This window comes from Citrus clementina, unplaced genomic scaffold (genome assembly GCF_000493195.1).
Source record: "Citrus clementina cultivar Clemenules unplaced genomic scaffold, Citrus_clementina_v1.0 scaffold_9, whole genome shotgun sequence".
NCBI lineage: Eukaryota > Viridiplantae > Streptophyta > Magnoliopsida > Sapindales > Rutaceae > Citrus > Citrus x clementina.
Genome location: NW_006261964.1, coordinates 16,151,274 through 16,164,623, shown reverse-complemented (window position 1 = coordinate 16,164,623; position 13,350 = coordinate 16,151,274). Strand labels below are relative to the sequence as shown.

At 31.5% G+C, this 13,350-nt stretch overlaps 1 protein-coding gene across 1 annotated transcript; it reads left to right on the top strand.

Annotated features, from left to right (window-relative positions):
- The first annotated feature begins 3,113 nt into the window (after window positions 1-3,113).
- Window positions 3,114-8,813, top strand: LOC18032334 (actin-related protein 2/3 complex subunit 4). Its single transcript, XM_006420910.2, has 8 exons — window positions 3,114-3,276; window positions 3,375-3,440; window positions 3,529-3,581; window positions 4,703-4,730; window positions 5,346-5,420; window positions 5,969-6,073; window positions 6,823-6,912; window positions 8,616-8,813. Exons 1-8 carry the CDS (start codon window positions 3,274-3,276, stop codon window positions 8,703-8,705), a joined length of 510 nt encoding a protein of 169 aa, XP_006420973.1. The 5' UTR covers window positions 3,114-3,273; the 3' UTR covers window positions 8,706-8,813.
- Window positions 8,814-13,350: the final 4,537 nt, after the last annotated feature.

Here is a 13,350-nt window from a genome sequence, read left to right as displayed (position 1 = left end):
ATTTACTATCAGTATTGGTGCTAACTATAGTATTTATCCACTTGTCATGTACTGTAGCGAATGAAAACACAGAGTCGTGGGTCTACTTTATCGAGAAGTTATATAAACAGATAGGTTGTGATGATGGGGAAGGATTGTACTTTATGAGTGATAGACAAAAAGGGATTTTGAATGCTTTCGAAAGGGTGTTTCCAACTTCATTGAACGTGTATTATTGTAAGCATAATTATGCCAATTTTAAGGGAAAATTCCTATTTTACTACAAAAGTTCTAATGCAGTTGAGTTTAAGAATCATACAGCTAAATTGTACAGTATCATTTTTGCAACTAAGATATGGCTGCTGCAGATTCTAGTTATGCGTTGGGCTAAGCACAAGTTTATACTCATATGAAGATAGTACGATAGAATCCTTCAGCAATTGTTTTAACAACTGTAGAGGAATGTCAATTATGAAGGTGCTTGAGGAAATAAAAAGAAAGATCATGATTCTAATTTACAAGAGGTATGAGCAAGCTGTTACTTCGTAAGATGATTTGCCTCCATTTGTTAGAAGGAAAGTACTTACAGGGAGGGAAGAGTCTAGGACGTTGTTTATCATTTTAAGCCAAAATGATACCTTTGAAGTAATGGAAGATGTCTCCCAAAGAACAGTTGTTGATTTGAGGGCTAACCACTGTGACGGTAGGGAGTGTGATGTCTTTGGTGTGCTTGTCCATATGCATTGTGATGCATTAATACAATGAGGTACAATGTTAGTGACTTGTGCATCCTTTGCTAAATAAGGAAGCTTTTAAGAATAATTACAAACATCACTATTATCCAGTTCTTGATGAAAATAAAACCCCTCTAGTTGCACATGATAACTCCCAGGCACATGTTGTCATTATAGCTAATGGCAGGCCTCAAACAAATAGAAAGAGAGAGGCTAGTGAGGGAAAGTCATTCCAGAAAAGCTTCTGTGTTATAAGGAGGACACAATGTGAGGACATGCAAAACTAAAAAGGTTTAAACAAAAAAAAATAAAAAAAAGAGAACATTTAAGGGTTTAATATAGGTTATTTAGTTGACTTTCATTATAAATAATGTAAACACTAATAAATTAGCCTCATTTTACATACTTGAATGAATAGTAATCAAAATGATATGTATTTGTATATAGCATATGGGAGACAGCTCAAGTACTAAGAATCAAAAGCCAAAAAGCTCAAACACTAAGAAGCAAATGAGAGCAAGCTCAAGCACTAAGAATGCATATGTTGATATTGCTATAGCAACACAAACATCTATCATGATGCTACTTTGAAACTACTTTCTTTTTTATTTCCATAATCGTATAGACTTATCTAATTTGAGCAATGAAATGCATACTAATCTTTATAGATTTGTTATTCAAGTAGGGCAATTAAATTAAGCCCAATTAGTTAACATAGTAGCAACATAGGAGACAGAATGTGCATTTAACGATCAATAGCAACAAAGCCAAAACTAATGCTATATAATACATTTTTTTGAAGGATCAGATGATACATCTCCTTTCAACTATATTCACTAAAATGATGGAGATTTTGTGTCATCTTTTATTACTTAGCCATATATAGGTTGAGTTTTTGTATAATTTGTGCATAACATGATACTATTAAACTTACACCATTAATAGTTGCCTTTTGTTAATCCTAACAATGGCAAACTTTTAATAATTGCTTATAAGTGAATAAAGGCCTCTGTTGATCTATATGGGTTGTTTAGAAGACTGTCTACACTTCTAATTTGCAGCTAGAATACTTAAGTATTTAACACATAAATGACATATTTCTGTTTTCATTTTAGCTAATATGGTTTTATTGTATTGCTATTTACTCATAGTTGCTGTGCTGATAATGGTATTTGATAGCTTTACTAATTTATTAGCTTTAGTTGCCTTTATGTTCAAATATGAAATTATTTAGCATAATATTGTATTTGCTAAGTAATATAATAAGCATGTTAACATTGGATTAGATTATGAAATCTGCATTCTTTTTAAATAGTGCATGAAACTAGACTTAGCTATATTCTTCCAAGATAAGGCTACATAAGCATACTTCAACAAAAGGATTACATACGTAGCTAACACTTAGAATGCAATACTTTTTTCAACTCTTAAAAAATTGGATCTAGAGGTATTGGATTAAGTACAATAAACAATTGAATGTAAAAAAATTGTAAATTCACAATCTACATTATAGCTAAACCCTTTCTAAGTTATTGAGACACCTCTAAGATAGCTTTCACATCTTTCACCTCACTGTCAATGACACTTAGGAGCTCATTATCCATAACTGTCGCTAAAACCCCTTAAAAAATAGCTCCATAGGTGAAGTTATCCCTCTCTGGAACCGATCATTTGAAGTGTCCACACCCATTTTTGTTAGGTCATTGATAATAAAGTTTTTGTGGATTATCATCAGAGTCTAGAATCTTCAAATTAGCCATTATGCTGCACTTTCATATTTTGTTAGAAAATCTAATGAGCTTGCCCCTAACTATACTTCTCTAAGTTGGCTAAAAAAATGTTTGATTTGCTTGATGTGTTTGAGCTTTAGGAATCCATAGACATTCAAGTGTGTCTAGAGTTGAGTTGGTGGAATGAGTGATGAAATGTTGTGTGAATCTTAAGTTAAAAATGAAAGGAAATGGCAATGAATGTATATGTTGTGAATGAACGTTGTTTTAACTTGTGTTTGACTTGAAACGAAGATGAGAAGCTAAATGAAAGTTAAATATGCTTTAAGTGACAATGTTACAGTTTAGCTTTAACGATAACATTATCAGAATTACTTTAATTTTCACAATCTTCTTTTTTATTTGTATTACCGATTCACCAAAGTCAATATGTTCTGTTGAAAGAGCATTATGATCTAACCTTTTGATTGATTGAAATCCAAAAATAACCTTGTAGAAAAAAACCAGCTCCGAATCCGGGAAGGCCAAACCCGGATCCGGATATTTACTTGCGTAGACCCCAGTCCTTTGACTGATTCGATTCGAATCCGGCGGTTCAGATTTCCCTTTCCCAAAAATATTAAGTTATGATTGAGGCGGCGCATTGTAGAAAACTTATTCTTAAAATATACATCACATGCGCACATTAGCAACAACTCCGCACTTGAAAGTCACTGCCTCTCTCAACTCTCTTCACCGCACTCCCTGTCTCACAAATAACACAACACAGACAGACGACGACGGCGTCTGATGCTATTCTAGGATCATTTCAAATCGCTACACGCAGAAACATGGTATGATGACTGATCTCAAACTCTTTTGTTTATTTTGATCTCACCTTTTTCAATTCGATGAATAATTTTGTGTTCGAATGTTGAGAATCAAAATTCAGTCAAACACATTGCGATTGTATTTGGCTTGCATAAGGAACACGCTAGACGCCGCCCTGTGTTTGCAGGTCCACACTGTACTTTCATCATCTGTCTAAATCGATTGCGTTGTTTTTGTTCATTTGATATTTTGACATTTTAATTTAATTTTGTCAGAATTTTCCTTGTCAAGAAGTTGAAAGGCATAATAAACCAGAGGTTGAACTAAAGTAAGTTTCTGGCGTCTATTACAGCTTTTATTTTTTGCAAAATAGTTTGGTGAATCTGTTCTAATCTTATGCTGTTGTTTCGTGGTAGTTTTTGAATTTAGTCATGATTTATAGAAATAGATCCTTTCATTGCTTTAAATTCAAGTGAATGTCATTGCTATTGGAAACTTCCCTGTTTATTAAATGATTCCTCTTAAGCTGATAAATTAGACCACAATTAGCAAACTCTAACACTAAAAAGCTTGATATAGTTGATCCTCAAAAGCGACTGGGAGGTAATAGGGAGAATGCCTCCATATTGTTGTATAAATGGTGAATAAAAGATATAGTGTAAGCATAGGCAATAATATGTATGCTTAATTTCCAATTTGTAGTTTTATTATGTAGATGGTCAAGTACAAAAATGCACGCATAAAAGTAGATTTTTTTTCATGTGAGGTAGCTTGAAGTTATAACCATTCAAATATAAGGAAGAAAATGGCTTTACAACCAAATTTTCATGTGCTCTAGTGGCTCAGCTACTCATTTTTTCTCAGTCTTAGGTTCTAATCACAAGCGTTTCTCTTTCATGACATTATTAAGGAAGTTAATTATGACACGTTACGGTACATGGAAATTCTCAGTTTTGGTTTTTGAATTATCAGGAATTTGATGCCAACAGGGGAATCTAAAGTCTGGGGGTGATTTGTAGGCCTTCACGCAAAATTGTGTATGTAGAAACTAAATTAGGAAAGTCTGGGTGTCACTAATTGTAGCCTAGTAGTCATATTTTGGTAAAAAGTTTTACTTCCTATTTTACTCTGTTTCTGTGTCTATAGCCTATATATTTCTTGTTTTTCTTATTAAAAATACACTCAATAATAGTATGGTCTCTAGATTTCTCTTTGCCCATCTGACTTTTTCTCTCTGTTGACATTGTATTTTGAAGCACAACATCAGATTGTGTGAAGTTTGTTTGTTATTAGATGCTACCCTCTTTGATAGCAAGCATAAAGTTTCTTGTGCTGTTTAGTCAACTTGACAATTTTCTCATTAACATGCCGCATTTGTGTTCTGATTTTCTTCCTGCATACATCATATGCTCCAGCTAGATGATTTTTTTTTTTTTCCGCTTTTTGCAGGACCAGCCCAGAACTTCTACTGAATCCTGTAAGAATTATCCTATGGACCTTAAATATAGGCATATAGCTTGTGTCCTGTTCTTGTTAACTGCTGATTTTAGTTTTCAGAGTTCTTGAATTCTGTACACCGCAACTAGTTGAATTTTATCTTGGGAGGTCTATGTATGACCTTGTAGGCCTGTGTTATTGATTTCTTCGAACTTGTAGTCTTGAAAACCTGTATACTCACTAGAGTTTACCATTAATCGATATTGTTAGAGCCAGGGAATTTACCTCCACGCTTAACATGTCTTACCTCTTTCAATGAAATTTGCTTTACATTTTTTTCTAATGATTTGTTGATACAAAATATTAATGGTTTTAACTGTTGGTTACCATATTTTCCTAAAGTGAAAATAATCTAGCTAGTTGGACTAATAGTTAACATATCTTCTCGGTCTTTTGTGATTTCATAGCATTAGTATTGATAGTTTCCTCTTGGGACTTCTCCATGCCTTACACAACATCTAGGCAGTTACAGATGGGATGACTAGTTTGTTGCCTTCTCATACAAAATAATGTGGAAAAGGTTTTATTTGCAGGCATTTTTTGTGTATGTTTGATTATTGATGGCTGTATTTTCATATGGGCAATTGCCATGCAGATTTTGATATGTCGAAACGAGGCTGAAAAATGCTTAATAGAGACATCTATCAACTCACTTCGAATAAGCCTTAAGGTGAATGTTAATCATATTTCTTGTTTTTCTTTGATGGAACAAAATACTAGAAAAAGAAATTTTTTGATTTTTTATGTTTTTTCTTGCTTATACAGCAAATAAACAAAAGCAAAAAAATTAAAGTTTAAATTCATGGCGGCAACATACAATTCTTTAAAATAAACCTGCTGCTTTAACTTCATAGCATACTGTTATGACTTTCAAAGATTGTAGGCACTGTTCCATGATAAGCAAATGACGGCTGGTTTAAAATAATTTTAGTTTGCATGTGGTTCAGCCAAATGAAATAACTTATCACTTTGCCTAAGAGAAGTTTGTTATTCAATATGAGAACGATTTTATTGGTAAATGGCTTCTTGGTTTTCACTGTCATGTCAATTAAATTTGAGTCATACAAATTGCGTACACAACAAAGCATGTGGTCAATTCACCATCCATAATATTTAAAACACGGATGCCACCTGGTATAATTTTTTGAACTTTAAATAGAATTGCACGGTCTTCCAATTTTTTTTTTTCCTCATACGCATGTGTTTTTCTTTGTGTAGGTAAAGCAGGCAGATGAACTTGAAAACATACTAACTAAAAAATTTCTTAGATTTTTGTCAATGAGAGCAGAAGCATTTCAAGTTTTGAGGAGAAAACCAGTGCAGGTATGTGTTTATCTTGGTGGGTCAACATTAGACTTTCCGTCAAAAATCATGATGCTCTGCCTTGATGCGCCATGCTTAGCAATTAAGGGTACAAGAACCTTTCCATGAGATTCAAAGGATCTCTTTGGGATTGAACGCCCTTTGATAGTTATTTATTGTATAACATGATGGTCAATAAACATTCATGACCATGAGAATTTGGTGACAATTAGCTATGAAAATTTCAAGTATCATTGCTGTGATATATATATCACCTTGGTATTTTTCTTGTATCTTGTATACCTCCTCCAGTGCAAGTGCCCGGATCTTCTTTTTAATATATAAATGAGCAATAAATATAAAGTCTATCTACAATTGAAAGCTTTTATATTTGTGATACGACAAAATTATTCCTTTTGTGCTTGGTTTTAATACTACTTAACTAAACTTAATACATGCATTGCTTAATTTTGTCTGTTGATTAAATGTATTCTGTGCTTAATGTGGTGTAATAATGAGAATTTGTATTTATGAATAGTAATTGGATACTGTCAGAGTTCTGTGAACCATTTCTACGTTAGCACTTGGCGACAGATCTCTGAACTTCTGCATGATCAGATAAATTTTTCAGTACTCATTTTGGTTTCTTTAGATTTCTTGATTAATAAATCTATAAAGTATATTCCCAGACTATAGGTTCAACAGATATTCTCTTTCGCTTTAGAATTGGAGACATTGACATATTTGCTTCATTGGCCTTTCTTTTGCAGGGTTATGATATCAGCTTTCTTATCACTAACTACCATTGTGAGGAGATGCAGAAACACAAGCTCATAGATTTTATTGTGCAGTTCATGGAGGTAAGAATTCTGTTGAATCTTATCAGTTGCTTTTCCCTTGTCCGCATGATTGTCTGATAGAAAAACTTTAAATTTTTTTCTGGCTCCACCATATTATTATTCACTTGAACTGTGCCACACTTAAATTCTGTTGAAATTTAATATCTATTTGACACTTAAAAAAGTCCTATGGGCATAATGACCAAGTGCATACTGTGCATTGGCGATGTTTGACCAAATTAGTTAGTAAACTTGCTGTTATGTTAGAGTGCAGAGACATCTCCTGCCTTAATCATGAATCTGCTCAAAGGATTGGAAAAGACTGCTTCTCTGTGTAGGTTGCTAAAACTGAAGGGGATTAGGTACATTGATTGTCTTCTAGATTTAGTGATTTAGTTTGTTCTCAGTGTTTGTTACCACCCCAAGAAATCTGACCAGTTGGCTTGTTCTCAGAACTTTGGTTGAACTGTCAGTTGTAATTCTTGACCTTCTTAGGGTGCTTTTGGTATTGAGGTTAGGCAGCCGTAGCTTAGAAGATACAGCACTAAAGTGTTTGGTAAACACTAGCTGTTGTAACTTGGAAGTTATGTTGATATGATTTTTCACTTGTATGATAAAAAATCTATTATATCTTAGGAATTTTGTCAAAATTATTATTTAAAATTTATATTTATTATATATTATTAACTTTTGTTTTATAAATATAGCTTTTTTTCCATAGCAGCTATAACTTAAAAGTTACAGCACCTTAATCCTAAACAGGACTTTATACTATTTCCCAATGATTCTCTAGTTCTTCTCTACTGCTATGGCAAAAAGTTTTCAGTTTTCTGTTTGTTGTCTGCTTTTTGTGTCACATAAAATATTCTGAAATATGTTTGTCTTCCAATATATTTTTACTCAATTAGTGCTCAAAAAATTCTTAGTGCTGTGTAGGATAGCTTCGTATATTAGTTTGGACATTCAACCCCATTTGGGGCCGTATATTGCTAATAACTCTTTAGAGATTGATTCTATGTAACCGATGGCTTAAAATGGCTGAGGCATGTAAATGCTACCGACTTTTTGTTGCTTCCGCTGCCTGGGATCTGATATTCAAGGCTGCCTTTTATCTTTTTTCTCTAACTGCTATCAAATTTCTATGATTCTATAGCTTTCTTCCTTCTTTTATTTCCATCTGCTGCTTGATATTTGTTATACAAATTACCACAAAATCTCCATTACCATTTGAAATTGGTGCCAACTAATGCTTGTTGTAAAAGATTCAAGCCACGGATTTGACGACTGCCATTCTTAAACCAATTTATCAACTTGCTTCAGTTTAGAACGGGCTTCGCCCCTTTATGTTATTGTTGCAAAAAGAACTCGATGTCAGGACAGTATGATATATAATGTTCGAATCTCAGTAAATTTTTTGCCAACAAAATTGTGGACACAGTTGGAACGATAGGGGACATAAGCCTAGCTCGCCCTCTTCTCTAACCCATCAAAACACAAACCAAAAGAAAGAATAGTTTACTGTGCACACCTGAGTAGGAAATGAAATAAACTAAATAACAGCATTGGATGATTTTAACCATCGACGTCAAGCACAAGTCATATTCTATAATTTAAGACTTAAAGTAGGCATCATCTGTCTGTATCCATTGTGCTTTTGTTCTTTCAATTTGTATGTTTCTTTTTTTTCCTTTCCCCCCAGTCTGTAGACCAATCTTGAATTGCAGGATATCGATAAAGAGATAAGTGAATTGAAAATGTCTGTGAACACGCGTGGGAGGTTGGTGGCTACTGAGTTTCTGAAGCAATTTGTATGAATTTTTGTGCTTTTTTTGCATCATTGTTGCTGGTTACTTGTTTTCCTCTAGGGATCGCTGTTGTCAATTGTGTTGTTTATCTACCCATCAAGATGCAACAATTCACTGTATTATTATTATGATTATGATTTTCGTTTTCATTTTTAAGTCTTACTTGAAATGAATAATATGTATAAATTATGACTAACTAAATGTTAAAAAATTGATTTAGGTGAGCATGCTTTCCCCTTTACTCTTTGAAAAATAAAAATATAGAAAAATGTCTACATTTCTCAAGGAAGTTTGAAAAATAAAATGAATTGTCAAGATATACAAGAAAATTTAGAATTTAAGGTGTGTTTACTTTCTAAATTAGAAAATCAGGATTTAAAATTAGAATTATTAGCACTGCTTACTTCACAAAATAAGAGTGTGAATCGAAATCGAACTCCTACAGGACTTAAAAATTTGGGAATCATTCCCATTGATTTCATTCTCGGGAGGGTTGGTAAATAGACTTTAATTTCCAGAACTACTTATTTTACCCTCATTAAATTTTTATAATTTTCAAATTGTCCTTAATAAAGTTATTGTTGCATTTTAGTTTCCTACAGAATTTATGAAAATACTAGAAGTTTTATATTATTTACAAAGAGGTCCATTATTATTTAATAATGATAACAACAACAACAACAATAATAATGTTGTCATTATTATTATTGTTGTTGTTATTTTTATTGTTATTAAAATTTATTATTTTAATTATTATTATTATTATTAATGTCATTAATAATAATAATAATAATAATAATAATAAATAATAAATAAAAAACAACCACAAGGTTAGTAAATCTTATTGATTCCACAAAATGGTGAAAAATAACAAATTATCGAAATGAAAATGAAGAGTTTGAAATTGAAAATTTTTCTGCTTCAAATACTACAAAACTGAAATTGAAAATTTTCTACTTCAAACATTACAAAACGTCTGCCAAACAATTTAAAAAATAGATGGTAAGATAATCTTGCAACTAATAAAATCAACCAAAAGATAATAATAGTAAAATATTCTTGAAATTAATAAAGTCTAAAATATATTTGTATTAGATGATATAGTATCCTGCCTTTTGCTTGAATTTTCTTCAATCTTATTTTCAATTTTGAAATCATATCAAATAATCTTCTCTACTAGTTAACTCTTAGAGCATCTCCAAAAGACTTTTTAGATTTTACTCTTCAAATATCAATTTGCTTACTGATGTGGGAAATAAGTGAATGGAAAAATACAATCTCCTTTAAAAGACTCATCAAATAATAATAAGTTAACATTATTTTAATCAAATATTTCCACTATTAAATTGAATTGTTGTTATATTTTTTAAAGGAAACATAAATAATAATTATTGCAGTCTTATTTTTTCAATAAATAATAATATAATATTAATAGAAAATGGAGAAACTCACTCGGCAATATTGAAGAGTGAGAAACAAATCTTATTTGAAGAATTTAAATTAACATATTTTTTTAAGTGTTTAATATTGATATGACTTATCAAATAAGAAGTATAATTTTATTTGAAAAATCTTTTGGAGATGCTCTTATAGTCTCCTCCAATATATCAAATGAATTTTTTTTCCCCTCATGATGATGATGTTCTGCTTTCAAAATTTTAGCATTTACAAAGATATAAAAAAGAAAAATTATCTAAGAGTAAAAACTTTTAAATAAGAAAAAAGGCTGTTTTAGCAGCCACCATCACATTTTTATTTTGATTAATGCTTTGTAGCTTTAAGCCTTTAACATGTCAGTAAATGGATATGGAAAACTCAACTAAACAAAACCAAGATGAAAATTGCATTTTTTTTTTGGGGGGGGACAAAACCCCTTTTATCATGAAATTACCAACGACCACAAGAAATCTTCCATAATACACCCCACCCAATATCCTTTTGTAGCATAACGCTTAACTTGCTTCCTGGGAATGATATAGAAGGAAAGAAATGATGAAATCAAATTTCATTACTTTTTGTTGATGTTGTATGTTGCTCGACGATGAAAGATGTGAAAAATCTTAACTCAAGAAACTGGCTTTCTTATCTGCATTTCGCGCAAAAAATAGCAAAATAATAAAAAATAAAAATGTTAGCTTGATCGTTCCTCAAGCACTCTGTTTTGGTGGCTTGAAATCAAAGATAGAACCGAGTACGACTTGTAAGAGCCGTTATGGCATACTAATAGCAGAAAATTGATGAGGTTATTTTTAGATAGCAATGATATGCTTATAAAGATGACGTAAATAATGGTATACTAATAGCAACATGTAAATACAAGAAAATATTTCAAAACGACAGCGGAATGGGCATTGAACTATTGATTTTACAATTAATTGAAAAATAATGAAAAAATACATTAACATCATATAATATTATAGTCAATTGAAAAAATAATGAAAAATAATAAAAGAATATTTTAACATCATATGATTTTATAATTTTTCCATAACTATTATGTAACTATTATTGATAAATATCATTTTTTCTTAATACTTAATTTTGGGAAAGTAGTAATATATTTACAAAGTTGTGGTACAAAGCTAGCAAATGATCCATCACCTAGACACCAATCAACGGTAAAACAAAACTTCCATTTGTCGTTAATATTTAGTTAAAGTTCTAGAATCAAAATTTTAACAGTAGATGTATGATGAACTTTGGCTATAAACTGTAGATCTATGGCCAATGGAGATTCCATTGCTGGCAATATTAGTACTGTTTTGTAGAGCCCGTGATGATGATTCCGAATGGTACCAATTAGGACGTCAACAAATAACATCTACAAAATGCCAACGGTTGTCAACGATTGCTCTGACAGTTGTTTTATTTTTAGTTAACAAATTAAAATAATATTACTTAAATATTAATTATAACATAAAATAATAATATATGTAACAAAGACCATACAACACCTAACATGATACTTCACCTGGTCTTTAAAATCAACTCTCATCTGTTCCTATGATCTTGTTTTGCCAATGTCTACGTGCATGTAAAAAAAATCAGCTTGAAATTCATCCTGTAGTTCGTTCAACTATATTAAATAAACCACACACTCATAATACACCATAATCTATTCTAATCCAGTACAATGCGGTGCACCAAATAGACTCATAAGAGTCCTAACTGATTAAGAGCACCTGATCACAATTCTCCAACCTATAACCTAATACAAAAAATGATTAATTTTGGCCTATCCCCTTGGTCAAGTGACAATCTTCAAATTACCCACCTTACTATTGAAAACATCAAGTTATCCTCTAGAACTCGTAATCCCTCTATTAATTTAAATGACAAAAAGGGTAAGATGGTACTTGTATAAATTTGTAACAATCGTTAGGCATAGAGCCACGTGGATGACAACAGTATTTGCAAACATGTAATCACTTAGTGTTTTTACCTAATCCTCATTTGCTTATCCAAGTAAATGTGTGTTGTTGATGTAAAAAAAAAAGTGGTATAAAAAGCGGATGCTTAAGACTTCTCTAAGACAAAAAAATAGAGTATCATTGAAGACACTTTGAATACGAATTTGGAATGAGCAAGATAAACTCAAGTGGTTGAAATAGAGAATCTAAATTTGAACAGCCTCCTCCAACAGCTGAGGTAAGAAAAATGGATTTTTTATTAACATTTTACTATCATTTTTTTTATTGTGGGCTATATGTAGTATTTATGTAATTTCTAGGCTTAATAATATTACGTTAATCACACTACATTAGTGTGTTAAACCATTGATTTTGAAATATTGTTGGAAACCCTAGGTTTCTATGAATTTGGGAGGTTTTTGCTTGTAGTAAAAAATATAAGAAACTTTTGCTTGTTTTTGCACTTTGAAGATTGAAAACACATAAGAAAACTAGAAATTGTGTTATTTTTGTATGTTTTTATGATCATGGCAAGTTATTATTGTTGGTTATGTCTGTGAAGCTTAGTCTAGGTGATGATTTTGAAATTTTGAGTGGGTAGTTGTTGTTCAACATTGTTTCTATTCCATTGTGCTTATTGTTTAATTACCATAACACTTCTACTTTTGTTGCGAAATGAAGGTGTATATGCTTATTATGTGGGCATAATTTTACATAAACATGTTTAACTTGTTCACAAAATTTGTTGTTTGCTTTTCTTATGTGTTACAATTATTAGTTTGTTGCAAATTATTTGAGTGGTACTAGTATGTATCTAGACTATAGATTTTAAAGCTTGTCAGTTTGTCGTGATATACAGGAAACAAGATTTAAGATGTCAGCTTTCATTAACTTTATGAGAGTAAAGAGGGATGTTGGCCTAATAAAGCCAGATTTTTTAAGTAGAGTGGTTTTGATCAATAGTGCAATAAGACAAGCTTTTGGAAGAAATAGTTAACCTCTTGAAAGGTTTGTGAGTAAGGTTACATTGCCTTGAAATGAAAAAAATAGGGCAATAGAGAATGACAATAAAGTATATCAAGTGTGACATTTGTTTAATGAGAAGAAATACACAAAAATTGACTTTCATATAGAGCTACTACCACTAAAGTTGATGAATGTGAACAGAAAGAGATTATTTGAAGATGACATTCAAACTACTGCTGCAAAAGCACCATAGTCTTTTAAACCGATACCTACTGAGA

Coding starts and splice junctions, on each gene's coding strand:
- LOC18032334 (XM_006420910.2), top strand. Junction 3,582..4,702: donor AAACCAGAGGTTGAACTAAA/GTAAGTTTCTGG, acceptor CGCTTTTTGCAG/GACCAGCCCAGAACTTCTAC. Junction 4,731..5,345: donor CAGAACTTCTACTGAATCCT/GTAAGAATTATC, acceptor ATTGCCATGCAG/ATTTTGATATGTCGAAACGA.